Here is a 16,248-nt window from a genome sequence, read left to right on the forward strand (position 1 = left end):
AACAGATGATAGAATGTGAGGCTATCAGACATACACTACACAAAAATGTTATCTAAAGGTCTAAAAGTTAAAGGAAAGTGATAATAAATGAAAGCTTGAATCTCCCCAAAGCAATAAGAACTGTGTTAAATAATAATTCTGCAAGTAAATATTTTAAAAACTTCTTCTCATTTTTAAAATACTACAATATTTAAGACAAAAATAACAATTTTGTATTACAAAATTATAATATATTTATAAGTAGAATATATGACAACAGTAACATAAATAACAAGAACAGGGAAATAGAAGTATACTATAATAATGTCTTACATTATATATTAAGTGACATGCTATCTAAAGAAAAATGTGATTAAAGAGTAATATTTTCAACATTATGATAAGCTCTGCAAAAAGAGATACAGCCAATAAACCAACAGGGTACATAAAATAGAGTATTAAAATGCTCAATTAAAGATTAAAATATGACCAAAAAGGCATAAAACAAACAGCAAGCTAGTAAACTTAAACACAAGTATATAAATAATTATGCTAAATTTAAATAATTTAAACACTCCAACTAAAAGCAAGATGATAAGACTACATAAAGTAAGACAAAATCATACACTGTATAAACACAGAAACATAGGGTCACAAAGATATACCATGCAAACACTGATCAGAGAAAGCTGTATTATATATATTAACATTATATGAAGTAAGCCTATAGGATAAAGAATATATTCAGAGAGAAAAGAACATTTCATGATGATAAAATACAAAAGGAATTATGTAGTTTCAAAATCAGCATGAAGCAACTGAAATGGTGTTTAGAGGAAAATTTATAGCCTTTATGCTTCCTTGAGGCTTACATTAGAAAAGAAAAGAAAACTGAGAGCAAATGATCTAAGATTCCACCTCAAGAATCTACAAAAATACAGCAAATCAAAACCAAACGAGAAGAACAAAAACTAATAGAAATCAATGAAATAGGAAACATACACAATAAAGAAAATCAACAAAGTCAACTGGTAATCTTTTTGAAAGGCTAATGAAACTGATAATCCTCTAGCAAAAAATTCAATCAAGAAAAACTAAAAGAACACAAATTTAACAACACCAAGAATGAAAGGGGGGTTATCACTTTAGATCCTACCAATATGTAAAAGATACATTGTTGTTCAGTCACTAAGTCGTTTCCAACTCTGCCACCCTGTGGACTGCAGCACCCAAAGCTTCCCTGTCTTTCACTGTCTTCTGGAGTTTGCTCAGATTTATATCCATGGAGTCAATGATGCCATCCAACCATCTCGTCTTCTGTCGCCCACCTTCTCCTCCTGCTCTCATCTCAATATTTCCCAGGATCAGGGTCTATTCCAATGAGTTGGCTCTTCACATCAGGTGGTCAAACTATTGGAACTTCACCTCCAGCATCAGTCCTTTCAATGAATATTCAAGGTTGATTTCCTTTAGGATTGACTGGTTTGATCTCCTTGTTGTCCAAGGGATTCTCAAAAGTCTTCTCCAGCACCACAGTTCAAAAACATCAGTTCCTTGGTGCTCAGTCTTCTTTATGGTCCAACTCTCACATCCATACCAGACTACTGGAAAAAACATAGCTTTGACCTTTGTCAGCAAAGTGATGTTTCTGCTTTTTAAAATGCTATCTAGGTTTATCATAGCTTTTCTTCCAAAGAGCAAGCATCTTTTAATTTCATCGTTGAAGTCACCATCTGCAGTGCTTTTGGAGCCCAAGAAAATAAAATCTGCCACTGTTTCCATTTCTCCCCCATATATTTGCTTCCCAAGTGATGCTAGTGGTAAAGAACCTTCCTACCAATGGAGGTAGACAAGAGATGTGGGTTCGATTCCCTTCCATCCTGGGAAGATTCCCAGGAGGAGGAAATGGAAACCCACCTCAGTATTCTTGCCTGGAAAATCCCATTAACAGAGGAGCCTGGCAGGCTACAGTCCATAGGGTTGTGCAGAGTTGGACACAACTGAAGCGACTTAGCACTGCACATTTGCCATGAAGTGATGGGACTGGATGCCATGATCTTAGTTTTTTAACAATATTGGGCATGTTCAGGGTGGTGTGACCATAGACTGATCTTAGTTTTTGAATGTTGAGTTTTAAGTCAGCTTTCTCACTCTCCTTTCACCTTCATCAAGAGGTTCTTTAGTTCCTCTTCACTTTCTGCCACTAGAGTGATAACATCTGCATATCTGAGGTTGTTGATATTTCTCCTGAATATCTTGATTCCAGCTTGTGCTTCATTCAGTCCAGCATCTCGCATGATGTACTCTGCATATAAATTAAATAAGCAGGGTGACAACATACAGCCTTGTCATACTCCTTTCCCTGCATTGAACCAGTCCATTGTTCCATGTTTGGTTCTAGCTGCTGCTTCTTGACAGGTAAGGTAGTCTGGTATTCCCACCTTTTTAAGAATTTCCTACAGTTTGTTGTGATGCACACAGTCAAAAGATTTAGCATAGTCAATGAAACAGAAGTAGATTTTTTTCTGGAATTCTCTTGCTTTTTCTATGATCCAACAGATGTTGGCAATATGATCTCTGGTTCCTCTTCCTTTTCTAAATCCAGCGTGTACATTTGGAAGTTCTCAGTTCACATACAGTTGAAGCCTAGCTTGAAGGATTTTGAGCATTACCTTGCTAGCATATGAAATGAGTGCTGTTGTGTGGAACTTTAAACTTTCTTTGGCATTGTCCATCTTTGGGATTGAAATGAAAACAACCTGACCTTTTCCAGTCCTGTGGAACTCCATTGCTGAGTTTTCCAAATTTGCTGGAATATTGAGTGCAGCACTCTAACAGGGTCATCTTTTAGGATTTGAACTAGCTCAGCTGGAATTCCATCACTTTCACTAGCTTTTTTTGTCTTAATGCTTCCTAAGGCCCACTTGACTTCAGACTCCAGGATATCTGGCTCTAGGTGAATGACCACATCATCATCGTTATCTGGGTCAATAAGTCCTTTCTTGTGTGGTTCTTCTTTGTATTCCTGCTGCCTCTCTTTTATCCTTTTACTTCTGTTAGGTCTTTGCATGTCTTCCCTTGAAAATACAACTACCAATATTTGAAAGCACAAAAAAAATGGAAAATCTGAAAAAAATCTGAAGTTTCTTAAAAAATTCCCATTAAGAAAATTGCAGTCCTCCGATGTCAGCTCTTCCACAGAGCTCAGAAATGATTTCTACTCTGGATTTATCCTAAACACAGTACTTCACCTTCAACAATCTGATAAGATCAGATCAGATCAGTAGCTCAGTCGTGTCTGACTCTTTGTGACCCCATGAATCGCAGCACGCCAGGCCTCCCTGTCGATCACCAACTCCAAGAGTTCACTAAGACCCACGTCCATCAAGTCAGTGATGCCATCCAGCTATCTTATCCTCTGTCATCCCCTTCTCCTCTTGCCCCCAATCCCTTCCAGCATCAGAGTCTTTTCCAATGAGTCAGCTCTTCGCATGAGGTGGCCAAAGTACTGGAGTTTCAGCTTTAGCATCATTCCTTCCAAAGAAATCCCAGGGCTGATCTCCTTCAAAATGGACTGGTTGGATCTCCTTGAAGTCCAAGGGACTCTCAAGAGTCTTCTCCAACACCACAGTTCAAAAGCATCAATTCTTCGGCGCTCAGCCTTCTTCACAGTCCAACTCTCACATCCATACATGACCACAGGAAAAACCATAGCCTTGACTAGACGGACCTTTGTTGGCAAAGTAATGTCTCTGCTTTTGAATATGCTATCTAGGTTGGTCATAACTTTCCTTCCAAGGAGTAAGCGTCTTTTAATTTCATGGCTGCAGTCACCATCTGTAGTGATTTTGGAGCCAATAAAAATAAAGTCTGACACTGTTTCCACTGTTTCCGCATCTATTTCCCATGAAGTGATGGGACCGGATGCCATGATCTTCATTTTCTGAATGTTGAGCTTTAAGCCAACTTTTTCACTCTCCACTTTCACTTTTATCAAGAGGCTTTTTAGTTCCTCTTCACTTTATGCCATAAGGGTGGGTGTCATCTGCATATCTGAGGTGATTGATATTTCTCTCGGCAATCTTGATTCCAGTTTGTGTTTCTTCCAGTCAGCGTTTCTCATGATGTACTCTGCATATAAGTTAAATAAACAGGGTGGCAATATACAGCCTTGACGAACTCCTTTTCCTCTTTGGAACCAGTCTGTTGTTCATGTCCAGTTCTAACTGTTGCTTCCTGACCTGCATACAAATTTCTCAAGAGGCAGTTCAGGTGGTCTGGTATTCCCATCTCTTTCAGAATTTTCCACAGTTTATTGTGATCCACACAGTCAAAGGCTTTGGTATAGTCAATAAAGCAGAAATAGATGTTTTTCTGGAACTCTCTTGCTTTTTCCATGATCCAGCAGATGTTGGCAATTTGATCTCTGGTTCCTCTGCCTTTTCTAAAACCAGTTTGAACATCAGGAAGTTCATGGTTCACATATTGCTGAAGCCTGGCTTGGAGAATTTTGAGCATTACTTTACTAGCGTGTGAGATGAGTGCAATTGTGAGGTAGTTTGAGCATTCTTTGGCATTGCCTTTCTTTGGGATTGGAAGGAAAACTGACCTTTTCCAGTCCTGTGGCCACTGCTGAGTTTTCCAAATTTGCTGGCATATTGAGTGCAGCATTTTCACAGCATCATCATTCAGGATTTGGAATAGCCCAACTGGAATTCCATCACCTCCACTAGCTTTGTTCATAGTGATGCTTTCTAAGGCTCACTTAACTTCACATTCCAGGATGTCTGGCTCTAGGTCAGTGATCACACCATCGTGATTATCTGGGTCGTGAAGATCTTTTTTGTACAGTTCTTCTGTGTATTCTTGCCATCTCTTCTTACTATCTTCTGCTTCTGTTAGGTCCCTACCATTTCTGTCCTTTATCGAGCCCATCTTTGCATGAAATGTTCCTTTGGTATCTCTGATTTTCTTGAAGAGATCCCTAGTCTTTCCCATTTCTGTTGGTTTCCTCTATTTCTTTGCATTGATTGCTGAAGAAGGCTTTCTTATCTCTCCTTGCTATTCTTTGGAACTCTGCATTCAGATGTTTATATCTTTCCTTTTCTCCTTTGCTTTTGGCTTCTCTTCTTTTCACAGCTATTTGTAAGGCCTCCCCAGACAGCCATTTTGCTTTTTTGCATTTCTTTTCCATGGGGATGATCTTGATCCCTGTCTCCTGTACAATGTCACGAACTTCATTCCATAGTTCATCAGGCAGTCTCTCAGATCTAGGCCATTAAATCTATTTCTCACTTCCACTGTATAATCATTAGGGATTTGATTTAGGTCATACCTGAATGGTCTAGTGGTTTTCCCTACTTTCTTCAATTTAAGTCTGAATTTGGCAATAAGGAGTTCATGGTCTGAGCCACAGTCAGCTCCTGGTCTTGTTTTTGCTGATGGTATACAGCTTCTCCATCTCTGGCTGAAAAGAATATAATCAATCTGATTTCGGTGTTGACCATCTGGTGATGTCCATGTATAGAGTCTTCTCTTGTGTTGTTGGAAGAGGGTGTTTGTTATGACTAGTGCATTTTCTTGGCAAAACTCTATTAGTCTTTGCCCTGCTTCATTCTGTATTCCAAGGCCAAATTTGCCTGTTACTCCAGGTGTTTCTTGACTTCCTACTTTTGCATTCCAGTCCCCTATAATGAAAAGGACATCTTTTTTGGGTATTAGTTCTAAAAGGTCAAGAGGGTGAAATTCTCTTTCACACCACTTTCCTAAAATTGAGAAGAAACTCCAAGACTTCAGTTTCAATTAGAGAATTGGAACAGACATGCTATTCTCTTTTTACTTCTCCTGTGTCACCACTTTGACCAGCCTTCACTAAAACATGTTTCTGAAAATATAGAAGCAATAGACCAGAGGGAAGAAACTGACAAAGAGATTAGCACAAAAAAACTGGAACAGTTCATAAACATGTGAAAGTCTAAATTAGAGCAGCCTTAGGGAGTAAAAACCATAATCAAGGTTAAAATGCCATAGCACCCTGTTAATTTTTAAGTATATCCTGACTGAAATTAATATTGAAACATTGATTTTCTTAAAACAGTAACATTAGGAGCTCCAACATCACATAAGCTTACAGCACCACACACTGTATTTTTACTCAGATGCTGATTTATCAAAATAAGGTGGAAACACATGTGTTTCCACAATTTTATCTGCAGTTGAAACCATGATTAGGGCATGGTAACAATAGAAATATTACTTGAAATGCCAGAAAACAGATTTTCTTAAAACAAAAAATTCCTATCTGAAACTCAAATGCCCCTTGAAACTAATTATTTTTAATAATAATAATAACAGAAGAAAACATTTGCAGATGTATACTTACCTCCCAAAGTTCTAAGTTGTATACATTAAATATATACAGCGTTTTGTATGTCAGTCATACCTCAATAAAGTTGCCTAAATTAAAGTAATTCTTTTCTTAGGGGTCTCAACTAGTATCATCAAAGATCTTTTGAGGGTGAGATTGGAAAAGATCACTTTTCTGGTGATCTTCCCCAAAAGAGCTGATTAGCCATGAGCTGCTAGAAATGTACTGCAAATATTCTCAGGGCTCCCCCTGTCTCACCCACCAGATGGCTGACCATTTTGAAAGACTCAACTACCTACATTAGGAACTCACTGTGATAGCTGACTTTTCCTCTAGTCCACCTGGTCTGATGGGATTAATGTGTAAAGCATCTAGATCTTCCACCATTGTAATAACCACTGGAAACTGACCACCTACTCATACCCTAGTCTCACTGCTATCTTTACTGTCTCCACCTTGGCACAATCCAATGCGCTTAGCACTGAGCACTTCTCATGAGTCACTTCAGGTCCTATTAGCCTCACTAACTGTTACACTTGATGTGCGTCAGCTACTGTGCTGTTAATTTCCAAGTTTCATATTTTCCTTCTCCTTCAACAACTCCACAAACAGAATGTGAGCTCCCCACCGAGGTGGCCTGGTGATGAGACTAGCTCCTGCCACAAACCCTCCTTCTTGCCCTGACTGTGACCTGGGACCTTCAAATGCACCAGTGAGATCCCCTCATGCCTTTTCCTTGTGTTGCACCCTGACTCCCCGTGTTGTCACTTCTCCATGTGTCTTCACTCTTTTGGCTTCTCGTGCTTTGTTGAGTCAACCTCCTTGCAGCCTCCCTGATATGATCCCTTCATACCTCTGGTGACTCTGTTTCTTTAAGACCAGAGAGTGTTATAAACTATGCTTGCCTTCTCTTATGCCCTCTCTTGTGGCCAAACCTGACTGGCCATCTCAATAGAATAAAAAATAATCATGATGAAACTAATCTGTCACATCATTGTATGAAAATATAACCCAGCAGTTGTACCTGTTTGTAAAATTTGACCTCACTTCCCCGCCTCTTATGACACATCACAGAGATCTGAAGGGTCCAGCTGTCCACAAGTCTGAAGTTTTTACTGTCCAGGGCCAAGCAAACCCTTAACCCCCCTTGAGAACCTAATGCTCTAAGAATCAAGTGTGACCAGAGTCTTCCCCCAAGGGTGCTCTAAAGCATGTGATCTGGTTTCCCCATGGTCATTCTGTGAATGAGATGGAGGTGTTTCCTGCTGGGAATCCCCTCCCAGACCAGACAGGCCTTACCTGAGCAGACTGCTCCAATATCCTGGTCATGAGAGAAGGTGTCATTATAGTTTTTAAAATCAATATGAACACACTTATAGATACTCAAAGTTGATTCAGCATCTATACTCTCACAAGAACCATATAAAAACCAAATGGGGCCAAGTCTTGGTCCAAAATAAGACCCTCTGGGAGCATCAATGGCAACTCCACATTCCAGTCGTCTGCACACGTCTTCTACACCATTTATGAGCCAGGTCTCAGTATACACAGTGCCCCATTCTCCTTTGTACTTCGCTTCCACTCTCCCCTCACAGCGGTGGGCTCCATCCTTCAGCCTCAGCTCCAGAACTGCAAGAGAGACACAGACACAGGACACAGGAGAGATTTTAAGAGAGAGTGCAGTGGTGTGCTGGTAAGTATTAAAAAATAATCTTCTCTCTGAGGGGAAAAAAAATCCCTGCATTTGTTGACTTTTATGGTATAAACATTCCCACCGTGGCCAACTCAAAACCCCCAATGTGCCATCACTGAACGTGGAGCAGGAAAGGAGGCACCAGGTGTTTCTCACGAGCCTGTGGAACCAGCTCCAGGGACACCACTGAGGACAGGCCTCCAGAGACTCTGGATGCTGCCCTCCCTGTAGATGTGCCCAAGGCTACTAGGGCCCAGCTTCCCCATCTCAGTTACAGCTCATGGCCCAGGACCCAGGGAGGAATCCTCCCTCTCCTTCCCTGTCCATAGGGAGCATCTCATCCAGCTCAGGAACAGAGGGCTGGGGTAACAGGCTCCACAGTGTCCCAGTTATTCCTGTCACCTGTGTTCATGCCCTTGTGTAATCCCCACACTCCAATGTATCTAGTAACATGCCTGTAACAAATAGTATTTGGCAAAAGTGATGAGATGTCACTTAAGAGATTAGGTTTCAAGATGACTCTGGTTTCCTTTTGGTGACCTCTCTCTCTCTAGCTCACTCTAATGAAGCCAGCTGCCACATTGTGAGCTGTGTATGGAGAGACCCTCATGACAAACAACCAAGGGAGGCCTCTTGGCAACAGCCAGCAAGAGACTGAGGCTCTCAGTTAAACAGTCTCCTAGAGTCTGAATGCTGCCAACAACCAGGTGGGTTTGAGTGGTACCCACCCCTCGTTGAACCTTCAGATGATTGAACCAGTGAGACAACACAAGTCAGAGGACCCTTGCTGATTCCTAGCCCATGGAAATTATAAGGTGCTAGATGTTTGCTGCTTTAAGCTATTGTTTTGTTTTGTTTGTTTATTTTTGGCTGTGCTGGGTTTTTGTTGCCACTCACAGACTTTCTCTAGTTACAGAGTAGAGGCTACTCTTCATTGTGGTGTATGAGCCTCTCCTGCCGGTGGCTTCTCTTGTTGCTGAGCATGGGCTCTAATCATGAGGGCTAAGATGCCAAGCTTTGCAGTAATTTGTAGCACAGCAACAATAATTAATGTAGGAAGGCATTATGCTAAGTGAAAGAAGTAAGACAGAGAAAAGCAAATACTGTTTGGTCTCATTTATATGTGAGCTCTTAAAAAAAAAACACACAAATTCATAGATAAGGAGAGTAAATTGGTGGTTGCCTGGGTAGGGATGGGAGTAGGAGGAAAGGATGATGGTGGTACAAACTTCTACTTGGAATATAGATAAGCCCTGGGGATGGAATGTACATGTGACTGTAGTTGACAATTGTTATTTAGTCACCAAGTCATGTCCTACTCTCTGCAAGCCCATAAACTTCAGCATGCCAGGCTTCCCTGTCCTTCACTATTTTCTGGAGTTTACTCAAACTCATGTCCATTGAGTTGGTGATGCCATCCAACTATCTCATCCTCTGTCACTCCTTTCTTCTCCTGCTCTCAGTCTTTCCCAACATCAGGGTCTTTTCCAGTGAATTGGCTCTTCATATCAGGTGGCCAAAGTATTGTAGCTTCAGCATCGGTCTTCCAATGAATATTCAGGTTGATATCCTTTAGGATCGACAAATTGATCTCCTCATTGCCCAAGGGACTCTCAAGAGTATTCTCCAGCACCACAGTTTGAAAGCATCACTTCATTGGTGCTCAACTTTCTTTATGGTCCAGCTCTCACAACCATACATGACTACTGGAAAGGCCATAGTTTTGATTATAGGGACCTTTGTTGGTAAAGTGATCTCTCTGTTTTTTAATATGCTGCCTAGATTTGCCATAGCTTTTCTTCCAAGGAGAAAACATCTTTTGATTTCATAGCTTCAGTCACCATCTATGGTAATTTTGGAGCCCGAGAAAATAAAATCTGTCACTGTTTCCACTTTTTCCCCATCTTTTTGCCAAGAAATGATGGAATCAGTTGTCATGATCTTAGTTGACAATACCGGATTGTATATTTGATCATTACTGATAAAGTCAATCTTAAAAGTTCTCAAAACATACACACAGTAACTATGTAATGTGATAAATGTGTTAACTAACTTAATTATGTTAATAGTTTCAAAATATATATGTATTTCTTTTTTAATACTTTAATTTGGGGAGTATAGTTGATTTATAATGTTGTGTTAGTTTCAGGTGTACAGTAAAGTGACTCGGTTATATATTTTAATACATACACTCATTCTTTTTTAGATTCTTTTCTCTCATAGCTTACCACAGAATACTGGTTAGACTTCCCTGTACTATACAGTAGGTCCATGTCAATTATCTATCATATATATAGTAAGGTGTGTGTGTGTTAATTTCAAATTCCTGATTTATCCCTCTCCCTAACTCCCAACATTTCCCCTTGTGTAACCATAAGTTGTTTTGGATATCTGTAAGTCTGCTTCTGTTTTGCAAATAAGTTCATTTGTATCCTTTTAAAATTAATTTTTATTGGAGTATAGTTGCTTTGCAATGTTGTATCCTCTGTACAGCAGAGTGAATCAGTTATTTGTTGTTGTTCAGTTGCTAAGTCATGTCTAACTCTTTGTGAATTCATGGACTCACGCACTCCAGGCTCACCTGTCCTCCACTATATCCTGAAGCTTGCTCAAATTCATGATGATTTCTAACCATCATGCTATCTAACCATCTCCTCCTCTGCCTCCCCCTTCTCCTCTTGCCTTCAATGTTTTCCAGCATCATTTCCAATGAGTCTGCTCTTGGTTGAGTCCCTTTTCTCTACACCATCCCCAGCATTTATGCTTTATAGAGTTTTTGATGGCCAATTCTGACTGGTGTGAGGTGATGCCTCTTTGTACTTTCGATTTGCATTTCTCTAATGATTAGTGATGCTCAGCATCTTTTCATGTCTTTTTTTGGACACCTGTATGTCTTCACTGGAGAATATATACATATGTATTTCAAGTCATCATACTGTATACCTTTCACTTATATCTTATTATATGGTGATTACCTTCCAATAAAGCTGGAAACAATAGATAAAAACAACTATATAGAGAGACAAAAACTTTTGCAAATGCAAGGGAAAGAATGACAGGAATAATAGTAATGGGAGCTTGAAATATATATCTCAGCTTTTAATACTTGAAATGGTCATCTGAACTAAATTCAATGGGGAAAAAGTGGAAGTAGTAACAGATTTTATTTTGGGGGGCTCCAAAATCCCTGTGGACAATGACTGCAACCATGAAATGAAAAGACACTTGCTCCTTGGAAGAAAATCCATAACAAACCTAGTCAGCATATTAAAAAGCAGAGACCTCAATTTGCAAACAAAAGTCCGTATAGTCAAAGCTGTGATTTTTCCTGTGGTCATGTATGGATGTGAGAGTTGAACCATAAAGAAAGCTGCGTGCATGCATGCTAAGTCGTTTCAGTAGTGTCCAACTGTTTGTGACCCTATGAACCACAGCCTGCCAGGTTTCTCTATCCATGGGATTCCCCAGGCAAGAATACTGGAGTGGATTGTCATTTCCTTCTCCAGGGGATCTTCCCAAGCCAGGGATTGAAACTGCATCTCTTATGTCTCCTGCATTGGCAGGCGGGTCCTTTACCACTAGCACCACCTGGGAAGCAGCACCGAAGAATTGATGCTTTTGAACTGTGGTGTTGGAGAAGACTCTTGAGAGTGCCTTGGACTGTCAGGAAAGAAATCAACCCTGAATATTCATTGGAAGGACTGATACTGAAGTTGAAGCTCCAATACTTTGGTCACTTGATACGAAAAGCTAACTCATTGGAAAAAAAAAAAAAAAAACCCGCTGGTGTCCCCACTGATGGCACTTATCAGAGTTTATTATAATTTCTAGTTTTATTGTCCAGCTTCACTAGACTATCAGTTAATATGGGCCAGGGAGCTTTATTCACCATCATTAGGGCCTCAGCATCTGGTGAATTGCAAAGGGTATGGATTGAATGCCCCACAAACCCACCTTTAAATTAATAAACATTTGTGGGATGAAAGTCTAAATGAATTCTGAAAAGAAGGTATGGAAATGATATAATTTAGCACATTTATGGCATTCAAATCAGTAAGAAAAGAAAAATAATTCAGGAATGACATTGGAAAAAATAAAATTAGGTAGAATGTTATATCATACATAAAATAACTTACACAATTATTTAGTATTTACACATTTAAATATATTCATAAAATTATTACAGATAAAAATAATTTATTTAAATTTGAAGTGGGGAAGAACATGCTTGACAAGGCTCTGAAAGTGGAAACAAAAATGGGAAATTTTAACAGGCAATTAATATTATTAGAAACGTCCATGAGGGACTTCCCTGGTGGTTCAACAATTAGGACTCTGCACTTCCAATGCAGGTACCACAGGCTTGATTCCTGGTCTTGTTTGGTACAGCCAAAAAAATCAAACAATAAACTGAAGGAAGCATATTCAGTCTACAAATAATGTAATTCGATAGGACAGGGACTTGCACCCAAATTGCTTGGTTTCAAGTCTTACCTCTGTGTCTTACAACTGACTCATCTTGGGCAAGTGACTTTGCTTTGCCTCAGTGATCTGTTCGGTGGATAAAAAATATATTCTGCCTTGTTGGACTGTTGTGTGCTCAAATGAGTTCATATAAGTAAGTGCACTGTAGGTTGTTGCAGTAGATGATAGTAGTAGTATAAAGAGCTTCAATACAAATCATGACAAAAACGATAGCCATCACCAGGTAAAAAGGACAAATGTAATCAGCAAAGTAATTCACAAAGGAAGGATTAAATTAGCTAATATATGCCAGTATTTGCCTACCAAACTGGCTAAGGTTTTAGAACCTCATAAGAAGACAAAGTTGGTGAAGCTATGTGGAAACTAACATTCTCATTCACCATTTGTAGAATTAAAGTTCAGTGCAGCTATTTCTGGCAAGCATTAATCTCTATGTACCAAAAACCGTAAAGGTATAGGTACAAAGCCTTAAAGCCTTAGAGGTACTCAGCCTATAAAGCAGCAACTCCACTTTTTTTTCAACATTTAAATATTTGTTTATTTATCTATTTATTTGACTGCCTAGGTCTTAGTTGCCACATGCAGGCTCTTTAGCTGCAGCACGTGAACTCTCAGTTGCCACATGTGGAATCTAGTTCCCTGACCAGGGATCGAATCTGGGACCCTGCACTAGGAGCAGGGAGTCTTAGTTACTGGACCACCAGGGAATTCCCGGAAACCTCACCTTTAGAATATGATTAAGAGAAGCAGTCATGGATGGTCCTACATTTAAACACAGGGAAGTTCAGAGTAACATTTTCATAATAGCAAAAAATGTTGAAAACAACTAAATGCTCAATACAGATGGTCAGGTGAGCATATTGCATTTCTGCATATAGTGAAATAGCTGGAGGCAGTTAAAAAACTCAGTACTATCCCTGTGATAGCCTGTATTTTTTAAATCTACAATAAAATGCTTTAGTGTGTAAAAGAATAGTTAATGATATAGAAAAATGCCCAAAATATATTCTGGATTGTAAAAACAGGATACAAAACAATATATGCCAGATTATCTAATCCTGAGGATCTACACTAATGGCATCAATTGCATTTGAGAGATAGTTTTATGCCAATGCCCATCATGAATTTCAAGGTGGAGATTCCTGTAACATGTGAGAAATCATCAGGTGCTCAGAAAGGCCAAGACTATTATTCTACAAGGAGCAAGTCTACTGTAACATGAAGTAGAAGAATAAAATGTTATAGGATAACCCTGAATGGTGTTGTTTCGAAGAAAATGAAAATAGTGCTTGCTTTGGTGAAATATTCTTGCTTCTTAAAAAACAACTGATTTTTAAAACAACAATTTCCTACAATTTTTCTTGTAAGAGGAGGGAGCTATGCATCAAAACATCCATCATCTCCCCCTTGTGCGACCAAAACCCACCTCTGACCCCCAGAGCCCTCAGAAGGAGACATTTCACCAGCACCTGCCCAGCACTCAAGGAGCAGAGATGAGGAGGGAGGGGACTTCCCAAGGAGAGCTGTGGACACAAGGCTGAGGTCTAGGGGATGACAGTGAGCTCTGAGATGAGATAGGGCTGCACGGAGTCTCAGCCAGATCAGCACCCACATCTGAGAAAGCTGCCTTCTCCAGGCTGGAGACCAGATTCTCCGCAGCCCCAGCCCTGACACCCGCCGTCCTCTCACTCAGGGGAAACCAGCTCCAGAGAGGAACAGGAGAGGGCGCGAGGCAGAAAGTGCTCCCTACAGAGTCACAGCAGATCCTGGGAGGGGAAAGGACCATCCCAGGGCCCCAGCACATCAGGAAATGTCACAGGGATTGGGGCAGAGACTAGGGAACTCATACACCTGTGGCTGCACATCAACTGATCTCTACAGACAAGAGGTCCCCTCTCCTGGCTGTAGGCTTCTGCTCTGTAATGGACACCTGGTAGGGACAGGTGAGGTAAGCAGGCAGAGCGTCTCACAGAGCCCAGTGCTGGGCAGACACAGCAACAAGCAGCGGGGAGCCTGGGGGATGGGGAGAGAGGAGCCAGAGAGAGGCAGGCAGGTGCACCATTATCTCTGATCTGGTTACATGCAGTGGCCAAGACACCCAGCCCTGTGGGACCCTGTGTGCTTCACAAACCAATGGACTCAGTCCCTGCTGATCAGCTCTGTTCCTCTCACAGAGACAGGATCCACACACTCCTCACACACACACATATACACAAACTCCTCATACACTCCCACTCCACACACACACACACACACATACACACACAAACTCCTCACTCACTCCTCACACACACACACCCTCACACACTCCTCATACACCCTTACACATGCCTCACAATCACACACACATACACACTCCACACACACACAACCTCACACACTCCTTACTCACCTGCTCACACACACACACACACACACACACACACACACACTCCTCACACTCACACACACACACACAAATACAAACACAGAGCCTACAGGAGCATACACACAGGAAACATGGGGACCCAGGGGCAGTGCTCAAACACCAGGCACGTGGAGCATGTGGGAACAGCCCAGAGTCCCAGCTGAGGTCAGTAGCTGGAGCTTCCACACACTGGGAGCCACTGGGCCCTAGAAGCTCCCTGAGGGAGTGGAGGGGACTCAGGCTGACCCAGCTCGGTCCAGAGCAAACCTCACTGCTCTGTAAAATCTGCCACAACTAGCAGTGGACCCCCCACAGGAGACGGACAAGTATTCACAGTCAGCGTGGCCCCTTTTTGGTCAAAAACACTGAGGTTCAGCTCCACAGCTACAGACACCTTTCCCTTCACCAAGGCATGCACTGCCTGGTGTGGACCCAAGGCAGAGGGGCAGCTCTTACCTTGACCACCCACCACGGTGCCGAGGAGGAGGACACAGAATCCCCACAGGGAGAGGTGTCTGCCCAGAGCCATCCTGACCCCACGTCCTCAAGGTCACAGTCCCAGCTGCAGGATCAGCCTGTGAGGAGGCGTCAGGGTGCCGACCGGGGTCTATATAGACCACCCCTTACACCCTCCCTCCTGGGAGCCAATAGCGACACCTCTCACCATTTCAGGCACTATCGGAGGCTGCATCTGCCACTTTCTGCAGCTCAGACACCAATGAGCTTCTGAATGTTCAACATCTCCTTATATGAGCAACACGGTCCTTTGACCTCCTGCTTCCGTGGTCCTGAGAGCCGGGCCCCCTGACCAGGGCTGGAGTAGAAAAGTCGCGTCAAAAACCATGAGTACCATTCTTTCCTCTGATTACCTTGGCCAATCCCCAAGAACTGTAAAATCTTGCAGGGTCAGGTTGTGGAAATCACCGGACCACGGAGAATAACTTTGGTGGTATCAAGCATTGATCTTCCCCAGCACTGAGCTCAGGATCAAGCACAGTACTACAAGAAAGCTTCAAGCACAAGAACATTTCTTGGGCCAGCAGAAAATGAGGACAAGGATTTCAGGAATTCACAGGTGACCGTGGAGAAGGTGGGGAGGGAACCATTAAGTTGAGTGCATGAGATTGCAGGTCTTCTCCTCGCAGAATGATCCGGAGATTGGGTCCCAGAGAAGGTGCATGTATGCTCAGTTGTGTCCTACTTTTTGCGACCCCTGAATTGTAATCTGCCAGGATCCTCTGTCCACAGGATTTCCTAGGCAAGAATACTGGACTGGGTTGCCATTTCCTTCTTGAGGGGATCGTCTCAACCCAGGCA

At 41.6% G+C, this 16,248-nt stretch overlaps 1 protein-coding gene across 1 annotated transcript in view; it reads right to left on the minus strand.

Annotated features, from left to right (window-relative positions):
* Positions 1-15,460, minus strand: part of LOC129644126 (antigen WC1.1-like) — a 69,207-nt gene extending 53,747 nt beyond the window's left edge. The window contains exons 1-2 of the mRNA XM_055569543.1: positions 15,388-15,460; positions 7,646-7,975 (exon numbers count right to left, since the gene is read on the minus strand). Coding sequence (XP_055425518.1) covers positions 7,646-7,975; positions 15,388-15,460 — 403 coding nt within the window. The remainder of the gene's footprint in view (positions 1-7,645; positions 7,976-15,387) is intronic.
* Positions 15,461-16,248: the final 788 nt, after the last annotated feature.

Source organism: Bubalus kerabau, chromosome 1 (genome assembly GCF_029407905.1).
Source record: "Bubalus kerabau isolate K-KA32 ecotype Philippines breed swamp buffalo chromosome 1, PCC_UOA_SB_1v2, whole genome shotgun sequence".
In the NCBI taxonomy this organism is placed as follows: Eukaryota; Metazoa; Chordata; class Mammalia; order Artiodactyla; family Bovidae; genus Bubalus; species Bubalus kerabau.